This window comes from Hemiscyllium ocellatum, chromosome 2 (genome assembly GCF_020745735.1).
Source record: "Hemiscyllium ocellatum isolate sHemOce1 chromosome 2, sHemOce1.pat.X.cur, whole genome shotgun sequence".
NCBI classification, from domain to species: Eukaryota; Metazoa; Chordata; class Chondrichthyes; order Orectolobiformes; family Hemiscylliidae; genus Hemiscyllium; species Hemiscyllium ocellatum.
Genome location: NC_083402.1, coordinates 94,509,837 through 94,534,840, shown reverse-complemented (window position 1 = coordinate 94,534,840; position 25,004 = coordinate 94,509,837). Strand labels below are relative to the sequence as shown.

The following is a 25,004-nucleotide window of genomic DNA, read 5'->3' as shown; positions in this document are numbered from 1 at the left end:
GGGTCACCTCAGGCAAGGGAACAGGTTCAGAAGGTCAATCCTTTGCAATTGAACCAATTTTGTTGATGTCACTGCATTGTAAACTCTGTCCACAGTGCTAACTGATGCCTAAAAGAACATTAGTTTGTTATACAAAAGAAAAAAGGTAGGTATTCACATATTCCAAACTGTTTTATATCTTAACACAAACAGTATAACAAGATTTCAACCTGTTTCCCAAAACAATCCTTTAACAGATACTCATTCCGAGAGAAATATCACTCCCATGTCAACTCTTTGATTTAGAGGATAACGCAGCTGGTCTAATTAGTAAGTTTGTGGAGGATACAAAGATTGGTAGAGTTGTGGATAGTGAGGAGGATTGTCAGAAAATACAGCAGAATATAGATTAACTGGAGGCACAGGCAGAAAAATGACAGATGGAGTTTAATCTGGACAAATGTGATGTGATGCATTTAAAAGGTCAAGTACAGGTGGAAATTATACAGTAAATGGCAGAACCCTCATGAGCATTGATATGCAGAGAGATCTGGGTGTACACATCCATACATCATTGAAGGCAGCACCACAGGTAGATAAGGCAGTTAAAAAAAGGGGCTTATGGCATGCGTGCCTTAATTGGAATGGACACTAAATATAAGGATAGCCAAGTTATGCTACAACTTCATAGAACTTTAGTTAGGTCATACTTGGAATACTGTGTACAGTTCTGGTCACCACACCATTAGATGGATGTGGATGCTTTGGAGAAGGTACAGAAAAGATTTACCAGGATGTTACTTGGTATGGGGGGGTTTTAGCTATGATGAAATGGTTGAATAGACGGAGTTTGTTTTCACTAGAACGTAGGAGGTTGAAGGGCAACCTGATAGAATTTTATAAGACTGGGAATGGCATGGACAGTGTGGAAAGAATGAGGCTTTTTCCCAGTGTGGAGGGGTTAATTACTAGGGGACACAGATTCAAGGTGTTAGAGTTGGGAGGGAGTGGGGGCAGTTTAAAAGAGATATGCAAGGCAAGTTTTTCCACACAAAAGAGTGGTGAGTGCCTGGAATGCACTGGCAGAGACAGTGGTGAAAGCAGACAGGTAGCAGCATTCAAGAAATATCTGGACGAATACAAGAATAGGAAGGGAATAGAGGGATATAGATCCTGTAAGTGAAGACAGTTTTAGTACGGAAGGACAAAATGTGTTGGTGCAGGCTTGGAGGGCCAAAGGGCTGTTCTTCGTTCTTTCATTTCTTACTTGACTGCCTCTTTCCAGTTTTACAATACCTTTGCGTCTACTTGCATGTTGTTTTTCAAATTCTGATGCTTTAAACCTACTTTGAGTTTGGAAAGGTGGAACACATCTTTGTACTTTCCCAATCATAACGTTTCACATCCAGACTACTTCTACAAGGGTGAATGGTTGCCCCTCAAGTGTCAACTTGATTTCTTTGCTGGAAGGAAACTCTCTTCCTTTGAACTGACCTTCTAATTCTTCTGAGGTCAAAACTCTAATTTTCTGATTAGCTGTAGATATTTTTGTTCAACTTGTTCAGATAGGTTGTGGCACACATCTGGAGCAGGTAGACCTTGATCACAAGTCTAATGACCCAGAAAGGGGCCACAAGAGCCTTCTGATCTCTTGTAAACTCAGCAGTATAAACATTCCACCCACTGATGTATTTCAGTCACTGATTTTTTTTTAAAACTTCACAGAACTGACCAAAATCCATCTGCCTCTATTTTAAAATCCAAATGAATACATATAAAATTCAGATTTATACAAGGCTGAATTATCAATTTTAAAATGATAAGTTGACTTTTCTTTGCTTTTTCATTGTCCTGTGTATTTACTTCAATAACTCTTAACTCTCAGCAGCCCAAACAATGTGGCAGCATTGTTGTAAAGTTGTATTTAGGTCTCATTACAAAAATTGAGAGACAGTGGTCTTACATTTATGATGACAAATACTTTTAATTTTGGACAAATTTTTATTTCCTAATCATATTTCAAAATCTCAAATACTCACTTCATCTTCTATCAATATAAACTATTCACCATTTCACCTCAAAATGGAAGTCAACAACTGGAAAAATAATTAGTGAACTTGCAAGCCGAGTCCTGAAACTTTTTATTCTTTCATAGCTTTGTAAGAATCACTGGAGAGTATTTGCTGCCCATCCCCAAATTCCCTCAAGGCAACTTCTTAAAGATGACTTTTACTAGGTTAAAATATTGATCAAATAAGCAAACAGAAGTTGTTATATTTGACAATTGATAAATTTCACCTTTTGATATTATTTTAAAATAAATTGCCAGGTGATTATTTTGAAAGCAAGACCAATTGCTAATTGTTCAAAGATATGGATCTAAAGCTGCACTGCTACTTTCAGAATTTAGCGTACAATTTACTGAGACAAACCGTATGCTATTCATTATCTGCAGAAACTGGAAACCTAGTCTCAAGTGAGTTTCTTTAAAGTATTTTTAAGCAAGATGGAGCAAAACTAGCTCACAGATATGATCTTATGAGCTGTCAGAGGAAATGGTGGCGGCTAGTACAATTGCAACATTTAAGAGGCGTCTGGATGGTTATGTGAATAGGAAAGGTTTGAAGCGTTATGGGCCAGGTGCTGGCAGGTGGGACTAGACAGGGTTGGGATATCTGGTCAGCATGGACGAGTTGGACCAAAGGGTCTGTTTCTGTGCTGTACATCTGTGATTCTCTGACTCTAACGTTGGTCAGAGGGAAAAACCCAACCCAATCTACTCTCACCTGCCAGTATCTGGCCCATATCCTTGCAAACCCTTCCTATTCATATACCCATCCAGATGCCTTTTAAATGTTGCAATCGTACTAGCTTCCACCACTTATTCTGGCAGCTCATTCCATACGCATAGCACCCTTTGCGTGAAAACGTTGCCCTTTAGGTCTCTTTTATATCTTTCTTCTCTCACCCTAAACCTATGCCTTCTAGTTCTGGACTCCCCAACCCCAGGGAAAAGACATTGTCTATTTATCCTATCCATACCCCTCATGATTTTATAAAAACCTCTATAAGGTCACCTCTCAGCCTCCGACGCTGCAGGGAAAACAGCCCCAGCCTATTCGACCTCTCCCTATAGCTCAAATCCTCCAACCCTGGCAACATTCTTGTAAATGTTTTCTGAACCCTTTCAAGTTTCACAATATATTTCCGATAGGAAAGAGACCAGAATTGCACACAATATTCTAACAGTGGCCTAACCAATGTCCTGCACAGCCACAACATGACCTCCCAACTCTTACACTCACTACGCTGAACAACAAAGGAAAGTATACTAAACATCTTCTTCACTATCCTATCTACCGGCGACTCTACTTTCAAAAGAGCTATGAACCTGCACTCCAAGGGCACTTTGTTCAGCAACACTCCCTAGAACCTTATCATTAAGTGTATAAGTTCTGCAAAATGTGTTGCTAGAAAAGCACAGCAGGTCAAGCAGCATCAAAGGAGCACGAGAATCGACATTTTGGGCATAAGCCCTTCTTCAGCCCGAAACGTTGATTCTCCTGCTCCTATGATGCTGCCTGACCTGCTGCGCTTTTCCAGCAACATATTTTTCAGCTCTGATCTCCAGCATCTGCAATCCTCACTTCCTGCTAGTGTATAAATCCTGCAAAGATTTGCTTTTCCGAAATGCAGCACCTCACATTTATCTAAATTAAACTCCATCTGCTACTTCTCAGCCCATTAGCCCATCTGATCAAGATCCCGTTGTAATCGGTGGTAACCTTCTTCGCAGTCTGCTACACCTCCACTTTTGGTGTCATCTGCAAACATACTAACTGTACCTCTTATGCTCACATGCAAATCATTTATATAAATGACAAAAAGTAGTGGACCTAGCACTGAACCTTGGTCACAGGCCTCCAGTCTGAAAAAAACAACCCTCCATTACCACCCTCTGTCTTCTATCTTTGAGCCAGTTCTATAATCAAATGGCTAGTTCTCCCTGTATTCCATGAGCTCTAACCTTGCTAACCAGTCTCCCATTGGGAACCTTGTCGAACACCTTACTGAAGTCCACATACATCATGTCCACTGCTCTGCCCTCATCAACCCTTTGAGTTTTTTTTTGAAGAAGTAACAATCAAGTTCATGAGATATGATTTCTCATGCACAAAGCCTGTAGATTATCCCTAATTAGTCCTGGTCTTTCCAAATACATGTACATCATGTCCCTCAGGATTCCCTCCAACAACTTGACCACCACCGACGTCAGGCTCACTGGGTCTATAGTTCACTGGCTTGTCCTTACCACCTTTCTTAAACAGTGGCACCACATTAGCCAACCTCCAGTCTTCCGGCATCTCACCTATGATTGTTGATGATACAAATATCTCAGCAAGAGGCCCAGCAATCACTTCCCTAGCTTCCCACAGAGCTGATCAGGTCCTGGGGATTTATCCACTTTTATGCATTTCAAGATATCCAACACTTCCTCCTCTATAATATGGACATTTTCAATACTTCCCTTTTGAAATATTGAAATATTCCCACACGTCCAAAGGGACAATTTACAAAAAGAAAGATCACATAGCATTAATGAATTAAAAAATGGGAAGGGGAGGAACTAAGGGAAGAAAAATAGTAGGCACTCAAACAGTTCCTAACTGATTTGGCAAAATGCAAGTTATTTAACAAAAAGACTACAAACACAAAGGTGAAAAAGAAAGGTGCATGGATAAGTAATGGAGGATGCCTCCTTTCATTCAGACACTCTTTGTTTTAGCAATGACAAAACTAATTCAGTTCTACTGTGTTACATCTCTCAGACAAACACATCTGACTAAAATGACATGTTTGATAAACGTTTTCAACTGGCTGCCCTTGAGCGGAGAAGGTTCAATATCTTTCTCAATTCTGGAAATGGTTCAACAGCTTAGTGTCAACAAATTCTAACTGGCTCGGAGTACTGTCTTTACTAATATGTGTTAATGGTTAGCACACTATGAATAGATGAATTATTTATCTTAATTCTAGCTTTTTGTAGGGATGTAATTACCTATTTTGCTAATAGTCCAGTTTATCAGTAACAAAAAGGATATATAAAACATAAAACGAAATATTCCAATTTTCCTACTGCTATAAAAACATTTAGACAGTTGCATTGCCTATTAATGGTATACTACTATTGATTTCTCTGTATATTGTACTAGAAGTAACAACCTTTAACCTTTGCTGTTAAGTGATTAAATACGAGGCAATTTAGATGCAGTAACCAAGTAACCTGATGAATTACGACTAGTCTTAAGACAGTGGATAGTTTAAAATCATTATGGGATATTGCACTGCATACTGCACTGAACTTTAATTAGTTAACAAGTCATGCTTAAGGGAACATTGCAACTACCTCATCCTTTACAGAGTAGTGGTATGGGCCATTTTTTTTATAATTAAGGGTTTCAATTGGTCGATTAGCAACAAGTGAAACAATCTGTAAAATAATCAATAGAAGAGTTAGGAGTAAAATAATATCAAAAAATAAAGTTATTGGTGGGGGACAGAAGCAAAAGTTCTTGGATTTGAAGGTCTGCAGCCTGCTACTAAGCTCAAAACAGAGTAATTGCTAGGTTTGGCTTCAAGGACAGCAATTGGATCAATGTTCAACCATCATGTGTTTCATAAATCTGAAACTCATACTGATATGAAGAGTAAATTATAAGTTTAGAATACACATTTATTCCTTAACCAAAGCATTTAATAAAATTTAAAATAAAGCAAAATCAAATACCTCAAATCGAGGTAACTCCTGCACAGTTATCTTGGACTCATTAGGTTTTGGAGCAGCATTTGGTTCCTTTGGTTTTTGTTTCTTTTTCTTCTTTTTCCGTTTCCCAACGGACTCTTTCAGTTTTGTTTCACCACCATAGCTCTGAGAATAATGGGATATTTCACATTTTAAATACATTAGAATTTAAAAATCAAGAATAATTTCAAGGCTAAAAGTAAAAGACAACCTGCATATTTGGTATTTCCCTGACCTGAGAAACATTATGTGCAGATATCTTTGGTGGAGCTGAACAGAGAACAGGTTTCTTAGGCGCTTGTGAAACAATTCTGGCCCACGACAAGACAGATGGAGGGTCAGTAGATAAAGATGACGTAGGTGGTGCTACTGTACTTGCTGGTGCAACAAAATGAATAACTTAATTATAGCATTAACATAGAAGAAATGTACACATATTGGCTCACATTCAAAGTTGATATTACACGACATTTCCTAGGACATATTATTCACATTTCATTAAGATATATAACTAAAAGCAAACACCACTTTGATTAAGGGCAGCATAGTGGTTCAATGGTCAACAATTCTACCTCACAAAGCCTGGGATCCAGGATCAATTCCAGCTTTGGTTGTCTGTGCAAACTCCACGCAGACATTTTCTCCATGTCTATGTGGGCTTCCTCAGAGTGCTCTGGTTTCCTCCCATAATCCAAAGATGTACAGGTTAGGTGGATTAAGCATGCTAAATTCCCCATAATGTCCAGGAAGGTGCAGGCTGGATCGGTTCGCCATGGGAAATGCAAGATTACAGGGGCTGGGTTAAAGGATGGGTCTGGGTGGGATTCTCTTTAGTATTGATTTGATGGGCCAAATGGCTTGCATCCACACTGTATAGATTTTATTATTCTATGACGTTTTAGTCTCACAGGAACAAATTCTTAATTTCAAAGAAAAGCTATGAGATACAACTCTTGTTTTAATGAGTTAGTCATCAGGACAATATTCAGATATGAAGCATTGCCTCAACCTTTTAATAACAATGCATCTTTGGAAATTTTACAAATGTTTGATATTCTTAAGAAACACTCATCAGGAGGTCATATGAAATCAAAATATTCTAAAATAATTCTCATTTCTGAATTAATTTTAAAAAGTATGTTAATGTTGGTAAAAAAATCCTCACTTACAACAAAAACCCACATAAGATGCAGTATTCTATCTAGTTTCCTGTGTGCCTCAGAAACTGGGACACATAAACATTAATGGAAGAAAACAAGCCCTTTGAAATGTGGATGCCAAGACGAACATAAAGATTCTATACACATCTTAAGAGAATTGATGAAAAAAAACTCTAAACAAAGTGACATCCGGAAAAGAAAATGCTAGTATTTCAGCTATTTATTCAGAGCTGAAAAGCCATACAAGATCTTTTCCAGAAGGCAAAGTGTAAGGCAGCAGAATGTAGGGTTGACCTAGACATCGATGGATGACGCAGAGTGGTTTTAGATGAGCTACAGGTTGAAATGTGAGGATGGCACAACATAGACAAGCATTCCATGTCAGATTCCTGCCAGGTGTAGCTATAAGCAATGGTTAAAATATACATACACATCAGTAAACATTTTCAGCAATCATACTTTTTATCAAGACTATATTAATAGTAAATGTTAAAAGTATAATGCACGTGTTTAGGAATATCTTATAAAATTTTATTTGCATAACTATCAAGTTTTAGGATGTATTTACTGTTTAACATAATTTTCATAAACTAAGGCTTCTTAGGCTGAAAAATATTTTATTCACAGCCATTTGGAGAAATAATATAGAAGTGTGTTGTCACATGTACTTGAACATGAAAAATACAGCAAAAAGTTTTCTAAGTCACCCCACAGTCTAAAGGAAAACGAGGACAAATTGCCAAAATGTCTACCTGTGACAGAAGTGGAGTCAGAGACAGAACATTTCTCTGAAGCAGTTGGAAATCCAGGTAGCTTGGGTGTCTCCAGTGTCTCACCCTAGACAAAGAATGAGATGTTAAATTGATTTTTTCTTCCACAATGGAACAGTGGCAGAAAAACTGAACTGCAGCTGCAAATGATGTTTAGGAAGTAAATAAATATAAAAACACAATCTGCTCAATCTTTACGATTTAGTATAACACATTTCACATCTTCCAATTAAATTCTACTGCATGCCAGAGTTAAATTTAAATTCAAGAAGTTGGATTCATAAACTCAGTAAAACCAAGCACTTCAACATTTTCATGGGGAATATCTATCGTTTATTTTTGGAGGGGTGAGAATTTGTTTTACAAACTAAATCAAAAGGGAAAATAAAACATTCTGACAAATTAACCAAAAAAAATGTAATTCACTTTTAAAGATGACCTTAAACTAAAGGACCATTTGACCTCTCCATTGGTCTAAGTAAATTTGTGATATTTTTCCAAGAGCAAAGAGATCTCCCATATTCTCCTGACATCAGTTCGCAAGTATCACTAAAATAGCAGTTATCTACCTATTTGTAGGGCCTTTCTTTGCACAAATGCCTGCTATATTACAACTTCAAAATACACTCTAAAAATATCTCTTTGGCTGGGAAGACAAAGCCAGCCTCCAAGCTACAAACCAATCAGACCAGCAACCCCATCAGGAGCCATGACCATCAAGCTGAGTCAATGCAGTAAAGGTTGCCTTCAGAACAATGCGAGTGGGGTCACTGTTTGGGACAGTCAAGACAGATGGCAGGAATGGGGAAAAGCGCTGTTGTATTGCTGTTCAGTGAGAGCATGGGATCATGTTACCATGGGAACTGGCTACCAGAGACATATCTGACCACACAGAATCCCCAGTTTTGAAGCACCCTCTGACAAGCCAAACAGCAAAGTCCCATGTACCCCTCTGTGGAGGGGAAGGATTCTTAAGAGTCACTCATTCAAGTGGAACCACTGGCCTCTATGTAGGAGGACTGGCTTTTACCTTTACCTATCATTAGTAGAATGTTATGGCTTGGGAATTTGAACATCATTCCCCTGCCATTTCACAGGTCCTCCATATCTCCCATTACATCTATTTTATCTAAAGTGTTTATTGTGATAATGAACATCATGACATAATATGTTCCCATCATGCTTTTCAAAGAAATACTAATTTAATACCTGAAGACAAGGAAGCTGTGTATGAAATTGGTTAAAATGTCTGTTTATGGACATACAGGGATTCTGACAAGTAATGAACACCAAGGTGCGGCTGTCAGCAATCCTTTTTGCAGACATCCCCATTTATAAAATGGTTACTTCATAAACTTGGTTTGGATGAGATTGTATGAAAATAATGTCACCTTCATTCGACTGGCTCCTGGAAGTAGCAAAACTGTCATCTGGTTCATGGGTACTGTAGGTTTGAGCAAAAATCCCCATCGTCTAAAATACTGGACAAAACTCTGAACTTTTCAAAAAAAAACTTTTAAAAGCCGTGCTGAGCTTTGGGAAAAACACAGAAACACAGAGATGACTGCCAAGAACCATTTTCATCCTGGAGTCAATTTGCACCTCCACTCTGAACAGAATAATCAGCCTAACCTAACATTCTAGATTGAAACTAAATTTTACATCTTGGGCTACACAGTACAGACAGTATGGGGTCTACGTAGATACCAAACGTACTTCAATCAAAATCTATTTATACATATTAACTAGCGGGAAGCCAACTGACTTCAGAAGGAAGCACAATGAATAACACAGATTTGAGGGGAGGTAACAGGTACGCAGTCTGTATAACTACCAGCCCTAATCTCACCTGGAGACAGCTTCTCTCAACAACAAGCTTTTGCAGCTTCTCTCCACACTTGCAGCCCCAACTAGGAACTTCAGAACGGACAACCATAGAGGCCGAACAGGAAAGCTGAATCAGGAAGCCAAACCAAGAGCATCGTCAGAACAAAGAACATCTGAGAAGGTGGGGTGGGGGGCAAGAGCCAACCAAGTGCTCTCTGAACAAGAACTTCCAGACACAGGAAGTTCTGAACCAAGGGAACCGACTGCAAGAACCTCAGCAACTTTAAAACTGCATTTTCCTCAGTGGTGAGCTGAGACTCCAGCAACCCCAATGTTCTGACCTAGTTAGCAGGGAGGGGAAGGCAAGTGGTGACAGTGCATGAGACTCCAAGGTTAGGAAGTTTGATTAGTTTTTGTGATTAAAACTGTTGTTTTAGGTTCTAATAGTGTTAATTGAATTGTGTACTTAATTATTGTCCTCTGTAAAACTGTTAATTTCACTGTTTACTGCATTTAACTTTATTTCTTGTATTATGCATACCTTTTTGTACTTAAATAAATGCAGAGATTCTTTTGTCCTTAAAACACTTGTCTACTGCCTTCTTCATTTCACATTCCCTAAATAATTCCAGAGTCTAGAATCAGGGATCCGGGAATAATTTGAATCACATAAAATTAGCAAATTACTGACTGCAAACCAGAACCCTACAGTACAAGCAGCAACAGCAGCTATGAGGGTTTTAAATCTAGACCAATATTACGTCCCTGTTCTTTATATAGGAAAGACATACATGCATTTATATAGTGATTTTCATGACCAGATGACAGCTCAAAGCACTTTGCAGTCAAATCTTTCTTGATGTGTAACCACTATTGGAAAAAGGTAGACAAAACCCTGGTGTTCAGGACCAGCCAGGGGAGGGGCATTAGTTGAAGAGTATCAGCAACGATTGATGCACATTGTTGAGTTCTGTTGCACATCAACAAATTTGGTTTGGGCAGATTGATACTATGCTGGGAGGCAGTATTTTGCAGTTCAGTCCGTAATGGCAAGAACAAAGATCCTTAGATTCTTCTCTGGTCTCCATTTACAACTGGCCAGTCTAAAGGTGGTTTTTGTGGTATTTACTGTAGTCTGGATGTGACGCTGTCTGAATGCGAGAATTCTGTCAAGGGTGTGATGTAGTTAAACAGGGAAAGGATCAGTCTGAATATCCAGGATGATGTTTAATTCTCCCTTAGCATTAACATCATGAAGGTGTATTGCTTTAGAATTTAGTTTTAGGCACCATGTATTGTAGTAGCTGACCAGCTTTGCTATAACATCATACACCTTCCAAAAAGTCTGAGCCATATGCCACAGTAGATGTTATCTATACAGGTAAATTTCCAGCACAACTTTGGTAATGGTTGTTGGTGTACTAGTTTAACAGGGTTGAAGCCAGAAAAGATGCTTGAGGTAGCCCACTCATCCAGTTCATTCAGCTGAGAATGTCATCAAGCATATGCATCCTGATCCATCTGTCTTGTTCAACGGTGTCAGTAACCCAGGCAGTAGAAAGCTGATATTTCGGTGAACAGGCCAATATGCCAGACAGTAATATATGCTGCAGTGGCACCAAGGAAAATTGACCGTGTTGAGATTCCCTTGAACGCCATTTTCAAAGCGGATAATATGAAGATTATAACTTCTTTGTTATTCAAAAGGAGACTCTCTCTAATCCACAATGAACTTCAAGTATTAACGATGCGTTAATGTGACAAAATAAAGGTTGTTTAATACATCAAGAGAGTGTATCATGGGTCTTCTTTCTAGGCTAGTTTCAAATCTATGCATTTCTCGACTAATGCTGGCACTAGTCCAAATTATTTTAAACTTCTCTAAACTTAAAGCAGCTTTTAATAAGAAGATGGACTGCTTTTGTTTGTAACTAGAGATGCCTCAAAGTTAAACCAAGAATGCATACAGTAAATAAGATTTGATTAAAGCAATTATTTTACTTGTAAAAACTGTTTACAGTACAGTGCCCCATACCACTTGTGCTGCACCATCTGATGGGCATATTTTGGCAGACTGCTCGGAGCCTTTACTGGACACCCTGACATTTCCAAAGACACGGTTACATTGTTGTGCTAATGAGCTCTGTAATTCGGGGAAATCACTCAAAGCGATTTCAGGTGTGATATCAGCCTTAGACTCAGATTCACTTTGAATTTTCTGAATGGAGTTTGATTTGCTGTGGTGGCATCTGTTAGACCGCTTGACTTCTGTACAAAAACAGAAATATATAGTTAATCTCAGTGCTGAGAATGCAGAAACTAGTCAATAAACATAGGATCCAAAAGGTCAAAGTAACACCAGTAGAGTGCAACAGTGACAAAGAACTGATAGAGACATTTCAAAAAGAGTTATGGGAAACTATCTGATCAGCCATTATTGCTCCCAGACTGAAGGGAATGTTCGAGTAAAAAATGAGGTCTGCAGATGCTGGAGATCACAGCTGAAAATGTGTTGCTGGTTAAAGCACAGCAGGTTAGGCAGCATCCAAGGAATAGGAAATTCGACGTTTCGGGCATGATGAAGGGCTTATGCCCGAAACTTCGAATTTCCTATTCCTTGGATGCTGCCTAACCTGCTGTGCTTTAACCAGCAACACATTTTCAGCTGAAGGGAATGTTCACCTAGAACCCATAAACTTCACAGGCAATCTCTCTCAAGTAACAAAAACAGAAATTGCTGTTGAAATTCAATGGATCTGGCAGCATCTATGGGAAGAAAGCAGAGTTAATGCTTCAAGGCCTGTGACTCTTCATTAAAATTGATAGCAGCTAGGAAAAGTTGGTATTTATGCTGAAGATGGGACATGCTGATCCACTCCTCGTCGATTCCCAAAGCCTCCCCACACCCCCATTGCATCTTCCCATGTCATTACAGAATTTCCTGCAGCAATTTCAATCTATTTAGTCTACTGTTTTGCTGTTCACAGTATGCTCTCTACACTGAGAGACGAGACACAGACTAGTGACTGCTTTACGGAACACCTGGTTTCTGTCAATAAAAATAATTCAGCTTCCAGTCACCTACCACGTCAATACACCACCATGTTCCCATGCCGACATTTCTGTCTCAGACCTGCTGAGTATTACAGCGAGCCTCAGTGCAAACTTAAAGAACAGCATTTCATTTTCCATATGGGACTCTGCAGCCCCTAGTACTCAACATCAAGTTCAATAACTTTAGAGATTGATGCCATTCTTTCATTTCTTTAAAAAAAAACCATCACCATTTACATTTTGCCTGTTTTTAAAAATCTTTTCTGAACCTCATTTCCTAGAAATTATAGAAGCTGCAAACATCAGTGAGGTGTTTATTATTAACCTGAAGAATATACAGTTTATATTCACTAGTGGATACATTCAGTTTTTAAAATTTTCGTTTGACATTGGTTGCCTTTTGCATAGCAACACATTTTCACCCATTCTCGGGCCTATTATCACATTATACTTTTTTGCTTTTAGCATAGCACAAGCTACCCCACTCTCTGCGATCTTCATTCTTGTCACTTATTCAGTCTCTTTTGTCCTAGTCTGCCATCCACGATCTCCTCTTTTACCTACCCCTTTCAATTCTCTCTCCTTCTCTTCGTCTCCACTTATCCGTTTACCGCTCCTTTTCCCACACCTCCCGAACCTAGTCTTCAGCACAAATACCCGTTTTTCTTAGCTGCTATCAGTTCTAATGAAGAGTCACCAAACTTGAAACATTTTTTTTCCCTGCTTTTTTTCCCTGACAGGCGCTGCCAGACCTGCTCAATTTCACCAGCAATTTCTGTTTCTGTTTCAGATCAACAGCATCCACAGACCTTTGATTTATGATTATCGAGCAAGTACTTGCTCGACAATCAGAAACAAACCAAGGTGGAACTCTACACCCAAATGTGGTAATATACCTTTAAAATCATACCAATAGCAGTCTTCTAAACAACTGCACATACCAAAAGGATGAATTATTCACACTTGTTAAACAAACTGCTTGTTATATTAGGTTTTGAGTAGCACATTAAACCAAAACCATTCTGATATTTTATACAATTTTCCAATATGGAATTTTAAACTAAATCAAAGCAGAGAACTGCAACTCTCAAATGTTGACCAACAAAAATTAAATATATTGGTACTTACGATATTTGGTTCCATTATTCTTCAATACATCAGGCTGTTGTAATTGTTCATCTGTTGCAACCTCAGGTACTTCATTTGCATTTTGCCTCTGTTTTTTAAAATCTTTTCTGGATCTTGTTTCCTAAAAATTATAGAAGCTGCGAAACTTCAGTGAGTTTGTTTATTATTAACCTACAGAATACGTAGCTTACATTCACTACTGGATACATTCGTTTCTTAAAATGTAACATTTCAAGTCATTGACTTCAGAAAGAAAGCAGGAGCATGCCCCTATTTACATCAATGGAGCAGAGATTTAGAGGGTTGAGAGCATCAAGTAATTAGGAGGGACAATAGTCAAGAAAAATGCGACACATTCAAGAAAGCACAACACCTTTTCTTCCTCAGGCAGCATAGGAAGTCTGGCATGCCCAGAAGGTCCCTTGTCAACTTTTACTGGTGCACCATAGAAAGCATACTATCTGGGGGCATAATGGTCTGGTACAGCAATCGCTCTGCCAAGGACTGTAAGAAACTGCAGAAAGTTGCACACAGAAGTCAACCTCCCATCTAGGGGCTCCATTTATATTTCTTGTTGCTATGGAAAGTCTGCCAGCATTATCAAAGACCCCTCCAAACCTAGTAATGCTCTCCTACAACCTCTTCCAACAGGCAGAACATACAGAAGCTTGAAACACATGCACCACACGGTTCAAGAACCAACTTCTTCCCTGCTGTTATTAGATTGATAACGGACTCCCTAACTTCAAATAATGTTGATCTTGTTAATGCTGATCTTGCTTCATGCAGCGTGCAGTATAACCTGTATCTCCTGTGCAGTCTAACCTGTATGCCTCACTCCAAGCACACTATGATCTGTATGTCCTTGTTTGCTATGATCTGCCTGTACTGTTCACAAACAAAGCTTGTCACTGTACTTAGGTACATGCGACTACAATACATGAATCAAGTCAAAATTTCTCTCATTGGTTTTCTTCATTCCCTTCCTGAAGGAGTTAACTCACTGCTGAGAAATTGTTCTGTGATAATCATTATAAAGCAACTAATAGTGCTACATTTAAGACTTTGTACATTTTACATGTTTTCACTAGTGTCACCTGCAACACGTGCAAGGATCATGTGAACTTCTGCCCTTAAGTTAAAAATCCACACAACACTAGGTTACAGTCCAACAGGTTTATTTGGAAGCACTAGCTTTCGGAGCGCTGCTCCTTCATTAGGTGTTGTGGAGCATAAGACACTGACTTTATAGCAAAGGTTTACGGTGTGATGTAACTGAAATTATATATTGAAAAAGACCTGGATTGTTTGTTAAGTCTCTCATCTTTTAGAATGAACATATTGGTTTTAATTCTTTCATATGTAAATTGCAGAACTTATTTTAAAGTTACAATCATGTCAGCCCAGATAATGCATTTAAAAGGTATGAGCTACCCTGTGTGACACTGTCTGTGCCACAATGGTCAGACTGATTCTAACCTAAAAAAAGGATTTAAAGAATATTACATGGATTCATGCAGTTTTTGAACACAATAAAATATAATTCTGCAAGTACAAATTCACCCCACAAACTTATACGTGTATGTGTGTATGCGGGTGTTTGGGGTTGTGGGGGGGGTGGGTGTTGAGAGAGTGTGTGTATTTGTGTGAGTATAAAGGGTCCTAATTCTGTGAAAAAGTGCATGTAAGAGTGTGGACGTGAATGTGAGAGCATATGAGAGGCTCTGCATGTGTGTGCGTGCGCATGTGTAGGAGTCTGTGTGTGTGCGTGCACGTGCGCCTGACGTGTATGGTGCACTGGGGTCACCCGTGACATGAAACCAAGGTTGCGTGGTTGAGGCCATCCCCATGGGTGGCGAACTTGGCTTTCAGCCTCTGCTCAGCCATGTTTCATTGTTGCCTGTCCCGAAGTCCGCCTTGGAGGACGGTCACCCGAAGGTCCGAGGTTGAATGTCCCGCACCGCTGAAGTGTTCTCCGACTGGGAGAGAACACTCCGGTCTGTTGATTATTGCGTGGAGCCCATTCCGTAGCCTCTGCTCAGTTTCCCCAATGTACTGTGCCTCAGGGCGTCCTTGCCTGCAGCGTACGAGATAGACAACAGTGACCGAATTGCAGGAGTCCCTGCCATGTATATGGTGAGAGGTGTCCCCATGCGTAATGGTGGTATCCATGTCAACATTTTGACATGTCTTGCAGCACCTACTGTGACAGGGTTGGATGGTGTTGTTGTCAGGAAAAATCACCAGCCTCTGAGTCAGAGTCAGAGTCAGGGTTCAATAACAGAGTTTATTGTACGAGGAAATACCGGAGCTCTGGGGAGAGAAAGACACAAACAGCACAGTGGTCAGCTGTGAGTTCTCACTCAACCCGGAGCACATGCCAAGACACTTTTATACATTTTGTAATACAATAGGTCAGTGAGGAGGTTATTGTCTTTGTAACATGGTTTGTTTATTGTAAACATTGCAGAATCGTTCATTGTATCGATACAGTCATGGTCAGTTCCAGTGCAGCCTTTGTTAATTTCAACACATTCGTTGTCAGTTTCAATGTCGACACTGAAACTGACAATGTCTGCGCAGAAGTCCATTACTGTAGGAATGGGTGCTAATCGTTCTTCCTGAATAAGGTACAATTACGACAGCCCTGGCTGTCACTTCGTATAGAGTCCGTTGGCTGGACCCAGAAACTTCGACAGGCAGCGTACGCTACTCCTGTGTATTCTCTCCCCGACCCACCTTAAGCTAATCAACTAGGTTGTGAATGCATTGTGCTAGCATTCTGGAGGCCCCAGGCTGTGTCTGTGTTTGTTCCGCTGTCTCTCTCCATATTGTGGTCCGGCAGCCATTTTCTGTGTCAATTGGCCAACTTATGGTTCAATAGCCATCTTGTGTGTCTGCGCGCCTAGTGTCACCCTGCCCAGTGAAATCTCCCACTTCAGTGTTGTCCTGAAAGCTTGACAGCTTGCTATGAACAATGATCTGTTTGAGGTTTAGTGGCTGTTTGAAAGGCAAGAAGTGGAGGCGTGGTACTCATCCTCATTGATAAATGTGTTGCAGGCTGCGAAGAATATGGCGTAGTTTTTCGGCTCCTGGGAAGTACTGGACAATGAAGGGTACCCTGTCAGTTGCAACTCATGTTTGTCTCCTGAGGAAGTCATTACGGTTTCTTGCTGTGGCACGTCGGAACTGGCAGTCGATGAGTTGAGCATCGCACCCAGTTCTTAAGAGGGCATCCTAGAGTACTTCTAGGTGCCCGCCACGTTCCTCCTCATCTGAACAGATCCTGTATATGCGTAGGGCTTGTCCATAGGTGCCTATCCTTGATGGAGATGCATGTGTCCAAGAATGAGACAGATAGTAGGGAGTAGTCCATGGTGAGTTTGATAGTGGGATGAAACTTGTTGATATCACTATGTAATTATTTCAGCGACTATTCGCCATGTGGCCTTAGATACCAGGTTAGTGAAAAGGCCTTCCTAAAATGTTCACTCTATCCAGGCCTCTTAATGCTCTAAGTGTCAATCAAATTCCCCCCCCCCCCCCACCCCACACTGAGATCCTTCTAAACTCCACCACATACAGACCCACAGTCCACAATTGCTTCTCATACTGACAATACCTACATTCACAGGATCATTCTTGTAAGCCTCTAGTCTGCCTCCAACACCAACATTCCTTAAATTTTGGGCCCAGAACTACTTGCAATGTTCCAAATGCAGTTTGATCAGAGTTATCATAGAACTCCTACAGCACGGAAAGAAGGAATTCAGCCCACTGACTCTGTACCAACCCTCCAGACAGCATCCCAGCCTAGCCCCAGCTCCCTATAACCTGTATTTACTATGGTTAATCCACCTAGCCTGTACATCCCTGGATACTAAGGGCAATTTATCATGGCCAATTCACCAAGCCTGCATATCTTTGGACCATCGGAGGAAATAAGTCAACCTGTGGAAACCTAGGCAGAAACGAGATACAGTGCATAATCTCAGTTTCCCACACTGCATTCTATCTGCTACTTCTTTACCTATTCTTTTAGCCTGCCAAAGACCATCTGCAGCCTCCTTGCTTCCTCAACACTATCTGCACCTCCACCCCTCCCAACCCCCCCATCTGTCTTTGTGTCATCTGCAAACCAAGCAACAAGTGTCCTCACTTCCTTCATCTAGAGGGTTAATGCATAACATGAATAGTTATGGTCCCAAGAGTAGTGGCAGATAGAGTTTAATTCAGATAAATAGGAGATGCTGCATTTTGGAAAAGCAAATCAGAGCTGGACTTATACACTTAATGGTAAGGTCCTAGGGAGTGTTGCTGAATAAAGAGACCTTGGAGTGCAGGTTCCTTGAAAGTACAGTCGCAGATAGATAGGATAATGAAGGCGGCGTTTGGTTTTCTTTCCTTTATTGGTCAGAGCATTGAGTACAGGAGTTGGGAGGTCATGTTGCGGCTGTATGGAACATTGGTTAGGCCACTGTTGGAATATTGCGTGCAATATTCTTCCTATCAGAAATATATTGTGAAACTTGAAAGGGTTCAGAAAAGATTTATAAGGATGTTGCCAGGGTTGGAGGATTTGAGCTATAGGGAGAGGTTGAATAGGCTGGGGCTGTTTTCCCTGGAGTGTCGGACGGCGGGGGGTGACCTTAGAGGTTTATAAAATCATGAGAGGCATGGATAGGATAAATAGACAAAGACCCTGGGGAGGGGGAGTCTAGAACTGGAGGGCTTAGGTTTAGGATGAGAGGGGAAAGATATAAAAAGAGACCTAAGGGGCAACATTGTCACGCAGAAGGTGGTGCGTTTATGGAATGAGGAGTGGTGGAGGCTAGTACGATTGCAACATTTAAATGGCATCACGATGGGTATATGAATAGGAAGGTTTTGGAGGGATACGGGCTGGGTGCTGGCAAGAGGCACTAGATTGGGTTGGGGTACCTGGTCGGTGTGGACAAGTTGGACTGTTTCCATACTGTACACCTCTATGACTCTTCTGCGGAACTGGTCACCAGCTGCCATCCCCTGAAAAACAACCCTTTATTCTGACTCTGACTTCTGCCAATCAATCAATCAACCAAACCTCTACCCATGCCAGCACCATGCCCCAAACACCGTAGACTCTTACTTTATTTAGCAGTTTCTGTGCTGCACCTTGGAAAGCCAAATAGATCACATTTGCTGGTTCTCTTGTCTAACTTGCTTAATAACTCTTCAAAAGAATTCTAACAGATTTGTCAGGCATCGGGCATGACCTCCCCTTGATAAAGCTGTACTGACTCAGCCTTAAAATTACCATGCACCTCCACGTACTCCGCAATCTCATCCTTAATAAGAACTCCAAAATCTTACCAATGACCAAGATCAGGCTGACCAGTCTAGTCTTCTGCCTCCCTCCATCCCTACAGGTATGATATATTAGCCATTTTCCAGTGCTCGGAGTCCCTCCCTGACTCCAACAATTTTGGAAACATCATTACCAATGCGTCTAAAATCTCCTCAGCTAACTCCTTCATAATTCTGTGGTGTGGTCCATTTGGTCCAGATAATTTATCATCCACCTTCAGACCTTGCAAATTGTCCACTACCTTCTCCTTAGTAATGGCCATTGCCCTCACCTCTGCCTCTGGCTGTCTTGAAGTTCTGTTATGCTATTGGTGTCATCCAGTTTGAAAACTGATGCAAAGTACCTATTCAGTTCCTCCATTATTTCTTTGCTCTCTATTATCATTTCTCCAGCCTCATTTTCCAGCAGTCTAACATCCACTCTTGCCTCTCTCCTACCTTTTAGATTATTAAAAAAAGACTTGCAAGTCTTTTTAAGATGAGTGTGTGTGTGTCACACGCACGAAGATGGTGTTGGACATGGTTGGGGATGCAGGCAGGGGGGCAGTATTGGATGGGGTTGGGGGGGGGTCCAGGCAGGGGCTCGCGCGCGGTGTGCTGCAGTCTCCTCTCCTGAACGGGGAGCAGACTTAAAACAGAAAACTGAGTCGCAGAGGAGAGGCATTGAATTGATGAACCAAATAATCAATTATCTGAACAAAATAGTGCCTACCCATCTCTTTCAGATAATCGAGGTTTATCTGTACTTAAATGTAATACGGTGACGTCTGATTCCAGCTTGGCCCTCTCAAACAGCAGGGTGAATTCTATGTTATGGTCACTGCCCCCTCAGGGATTCCTTCATTTTAAGGTTCCTAATCAAGCCTGCCTCATTATCCATCACTAAATCCAAAATTGCCTGTTCTCTAGTAGGTTCTACCACAAGCTAGTCCAAAAAAAACTCTCTTTGACATTCCACGAATTTATTTTTGAGATCCGCAACCAACCTCATGTTCCTAGGCCACTTGCATATTGAAGTCCCCATGATTGTTGTAACAGTGTCTTTCTGCCTCCAAATTTATTTTCTTCCCCACATCCTGACTTCTGTTAGGAGGCCTGTACACTATTCCCATCAGGGTCTTTTCTCCCCTCTTTGTGATTCCTCAACTTTACCCACTGCTGCCTCACAGCGCCTGTAGACCCGGGTTCAATTCCCGACTCAGGTGACTGACTGTGTGGAGTTTGCACGTTCTCCCCGTGTCTGCGTGGGTTTCCTCCGGGTGCTCTGGTTTCCTCCCACAGTCACAAAGATGTGCGGGTCAGGTGAATTGGCCAAGCTAAATTGCCCATAGTGTTAGGTAAGGGGTAAATGTAGGGGTATGGGTGGGTTGCGCTTCAGCGGGTCGGTGTAGACTTGATGGGCCGAAGGGCCTGTTTCCACACTGTAAGTCTAATCTAATCTAAAAAATCTAAAGATGCTACCCCCCTCTGACTCTGCATCACTTCTTGCAACAATTTAATTTAATTTCTTACTAACAAAGTAACCTGTCCCTCTGCCTGTCCTTTCAGTAGGATGTACATCCAATATATTAAATTTTCACCCCGATCTCTTACAGCCACATCTGTGATGCCAACAACTTTGAAATTGGTAGGTACATTCTGTACAAGTTAATTTACCTTATTGCGTACACTAGAACAAAAGAACATTACAGCGCGTTACAGGGCCTTCAGCTCTCGATGTTGCACCCTATAAAACCAATCCGAAGCCCTTCTAACCTACACTATTCCATCCTCGTCCATATGCCTAACCAATGATCATTTAAATGCCCATAAAGTTGGCGAGTCTACAACTGTTTCAGCTAGTGTGTTCCATGCTCCCACTACTCTGAGTAAAGAAACTACCTCTGACATCTGTCCTATATCTATTACCCCTGAATTTGAAGCTATGCCTCCACATGCTAGCCATCACCATCCGAGGAAAAAGGCTCTCACTGTCCACTGTATCTAACCCCCTGATTATTTTATATGTCTCAATTAAGTCACCTCTCAACCTTCCTCTCTCTAACAAAATCAGCCTTAATTCCCTCAGCCTTTCCTCATAAGACCTCCCCCCCATACCAGGCAACATCCTGGTAAATCTCCTCTGAACCATTTCCAAAGCTTCCACATCCTTCCTATAATACGGTCACCAGAACAGTATGCAATAATCCAAGCAGCATGACCTCATGGTTCCGAAACTTGATCCCTCTATTAATAAAAGCAAATACCCGGATGCTTTAATAACCTTATCAACCTGGGTGGCAAACTATGTACTTGGACATAGATCTTTCTGCTCATCTACACTACCAGGAATCTTATCATTAGCCCAGCGCACTTTATTCATGTTGCTTCTTCCAAAGTGAATCACCTCACGTTTTTCTGCATTAAACTTAATTTGCCCAACTCTGAGGCTTATCTATGTCCCTCTGTAACCTACAACATCCTTCGTCACTATCCACAACTGTACTGACCTTAATGTCGTCTGCAAATCTACTAACCCATCCTTCTACACTCTCATTGAAGTCATTTATAAAAATGACAAACAGTGGATCCAAAACAGATCCTTATGGTACACCACTAGTAACTGAACACCATGATGTACATTTCCCATCAACCACCACCCTCTGTCTTCTTTCAGCTAGCCAAATTTCTGATCCACAGCACTAAATCACCCTCAATCCCATGCCTCCGTATTTTGTACAGTAGCCTACCATGAGGAACCTTATCAAATGCCTTACTGAAATCCATATAAAACCACAAACAGCTTTACCTTCATCCACCTATTTGGTCACCTTCTCAAAGAAGAAAAAAAAGAGTAGGTACATGAATTACAAGTCCTGCATTGACTGCCCCATCCGCCACTGCCACCCACTTCTCGTGATTGTCCCCTCATCTGTTGTGCCTGAAATTTGATTCCTGACCTTTCCCATACTCCGAGAAGAAAGTGAGGACTGCAGATGCTGGAGATCAGAGCTGAAAAATGTTTTCTGGAAAAGTGCAGCAGGTCAGGCAGCATCCAAGGAGCAGGAGAATTGATGTTTCCTGAAGAAGGGCTTATGCCCGAAACCTCGATTCTCCTGCTCCTTGGATGCTCCCTGACCTGCTGTGCTTTTCCAGCAACACATTTTTCAGCTTTTCCATACTCCGTCCAATTGCTTGTTCTGTAAACTTTAATAACCTCTGCTTGGCCCTCTCCCACTTTAATGTTTTCCAATAATGTTTTCCATGCAACTGCACCCACCACGTCCTATTCAAAGCCCTAGTTATATGATTAGCCAGGACGCTGGTCCCAGCATGATTCAGGAGGAGACCATCCCATCGGGGTAGCTCCCTCCTTCTCTAGTACTGGTGGCAAAATCCCTGAAATTAAACCAGTTTCTCCCTGTTCTTACATCAAAATTAGACTATTCCAACACATGGTGATCTTCCAGTCTTCCTAAACTCAGGTCATATAAAACTCTGCTACTCTGGTTCCAACTTGCACCTAGACCTAAAACAGCATTGAAATACTGCTGATACTGTAAAACTAAAATAATAGCAGAATCCACCGGAAGTACTCATCAAGTCAGGCAGTAACAGTGGAGAGAACAGAGTTAATGTTTGAAATCAATGTTTTTGAATTGATGAGCTGCCAAAACCCTGGGGCAGCTCTAAAATTCAGGCTCTAAATCTTTTCTACAAGATGGTCCCCAAAGCAAACTTCTCTAACTCAGCTTTGGGTCATCTTTTTAGATGATTTACTATCAAATGTTGTTTTGTAACAGTCTGTCAATTATGTTGTGACACCTTACTTGTATAAAACAAATGCTAGATAAATACAAGCTGTTGTGTCATGATTCTAGTCACAGATAAATGGTACAAGCAGTTAGACTCTAGTTTTTCCAGCCAAATATCCATGATCTGTCCATATTTTTTAAATCAACCTTTTCACATCTGTTATGACAGATCTCTGGAGCAGGTGGGACTGGAACTCAGATCTTCTGGTACAAATGAAGGGACACTTCCATTGCACCACAACAGCCCTTCATTAATGACTTATAAACTTTGGGTGTCACAACTAATCACAAACCTGACCCTTATAAAATGACCAATCATGCATAATTTTGTCAGTGAATAATGATTAGAATCAAAATAACTGGCATAGTTTCTCCCCCTCAATTCAAGGAGTTCAAGCCCACTGAAGCAGAATGAAATGAAAATCAGCCTGATTTTATGGCTCATTTACTGGATATATTTGTAAGTTATCAGGGAAATATAAAATCATTAAAGAGATATCTCTGTTCAGAAATCTGCATTGTTCCCTGTCAGAATTTAGGCAACTCTCATCAAAAGCATATGCAGGATAAGAAACATTCTTGATGGCACCGAAGATTAGAGCAGTATTAACCACATAGTCGCATCAGTTTTAAAAAAGGAAATTCAATAATTTGGCAAATATCAAAATTGCAGACAAACTCAAAAAGCCTATCATAAAAACTACAAAAATTATGGCTGAAAACAACAAATCCTGAAGATCACAGCAGGTCAGGCAGTGTCCACTGAGAGGGAGCAAACTAACATGGAATCCTCATTTGCTCCTAGAAAAATTATGGTATTGGTTAACATTGAACTAGCCTTTAGATTTCAAATTGAGCTTCCTGTGTGTGGTGATACATATTGGAGGAAAAAGGTATTCAGCCAGAGAATGCAGAGCCAGCAATATGCTTCAGGCCCATCAGCCCCTTATTATTCTAGCAGCAATGATACCAGAGGCATTGTTGCACAAACAACTTGTATGTGATGAAAACTAAGCTTAACAAACATCCACAATTATATGAACATCTGTGTAGCAGGTGGAAGGATAGAACTATTGCATGCACACATACACACAGACTAAATTAGCACAGGCATAACATAATCCTACAAATACAGGACAAGTCTTGCTGTACTAAATATACTATTGTCATGACATACCTTAGTTGTCTGGTTCAAAAATGCTTTCTCCTTCTCAAATTCCTGCAGGCCAGGCTGTTTTTCCTTGTTACTTCTGCTACCATACTTGTGCTTCGAAAAGCCAATGTCTTCGCAGCGTGATGCTGTGTGCGCATACAAATTTAATGGAGATTCAGATGTCTGTTTATATGAATAGCAGAAGGAATAGTCCATAGGCAACTGAGATGGCATAACTGGATAGGATGTGTGCAACTCTGAAAAATTCTGAGACTGTTTACTGCAGCCATTCTCTGATGTGTGCAAACGCTGCCTAAAAAGCAGAGCAAAAAAAAAATCACAAGATTGTTAACTGATATGGCTGTGAAACAACTGCAAGAGAAATTACTGTCGTGTATCCCATGATGGATATTCATACATTTCATCCATCAGCGAAGAAATGTACTCAAAATTACCAGCACAATTACATCTTTAAAATATGATCTAGTGCATTTTTTCAAAAGTAAACCTTTACCTGAAGGCCTTTTGCTTTTTCATCTTGTTATGTGCAAGATGATGGTTTGCTTTGATAAAAGTCCATTTGCAATCAGAGCTGAAAATGTTTTGCTGGAAAAGCGCAGCAGGTCAGTTCCTTCATCTCCGCTGCATCTGCTCCCAGGAGGACCAGTTCCAATGCAGAACAACCCAGATGGCCTCCTTCTTCAAAGACCGCAATTTCCCCCCAGACGTGATCGACGATGCTCTCCACCGCATCTCTTCCACTTCCCGCACCTCCGCCATTGAGCCCTGCCACTCCAATCGCCAACAGGATAGAACCCCACTGATCCTCACCTACCACCCAACCAACCTCGATATACATCACATCATCCGTCGTCATTTCCACCACCTCCAAACGGACCCCACCACCAGGGATATATTTCCCTCCCCTCCCCTATCAGCGTTCCGAAAAGACCACTCCCTCCGTGATCCCTTGTCAGGTCCCACACCCCC

The 25,004-nt window shown here is 40.9% G+C and overlaps 1 protein-coding gene across 4 annotated transcripts in view; it reads right to left on the bottom strand.

Annotated features, from left to right (window-relative positions):
• Nucleotides 1-25,004, bottom strand: part of LOC132824249 (selenocysteine insertion sequence-binding protein 2-like) — a 118,267-nt gene that overhangs the window by 69,051 nt on the left and 24,212 nt on the right. For 3 of the 4 annotated variants that reach the window (XM_060838582.1, XM_060838575.1, XM_060838594.1), the window contains exons 3-8: nt 24,039-24,327; nt 13,722-13,842; nt 11,575-11,807; nt 7,695-7,779; nt 6,018-6,160; nt 5,768-5,908 (exon numbers count right to left, since the gene is read on the bottom strand). In XM_060838582.1, the coding sequence (XP_060694565.1) occupies nt 5,768-5,908; nt 6,018-6,160; nt 7,695-7,779; nt 11,575-11,807; nt 13,722-13,842; nt 24,039-24,327 (1,012 nt within the window). The remainder of the gene's footprint in view (nt 1-5,767; nt 5,909-6,017; nt 6,161-7,694; nt 7,780-11,574; nt 11,808-13,721; nt 13,843-24,038; nt 24,328-25,004) is intronic. The other variant, XM_060838602.1, reaches the window with a different exon arrangement.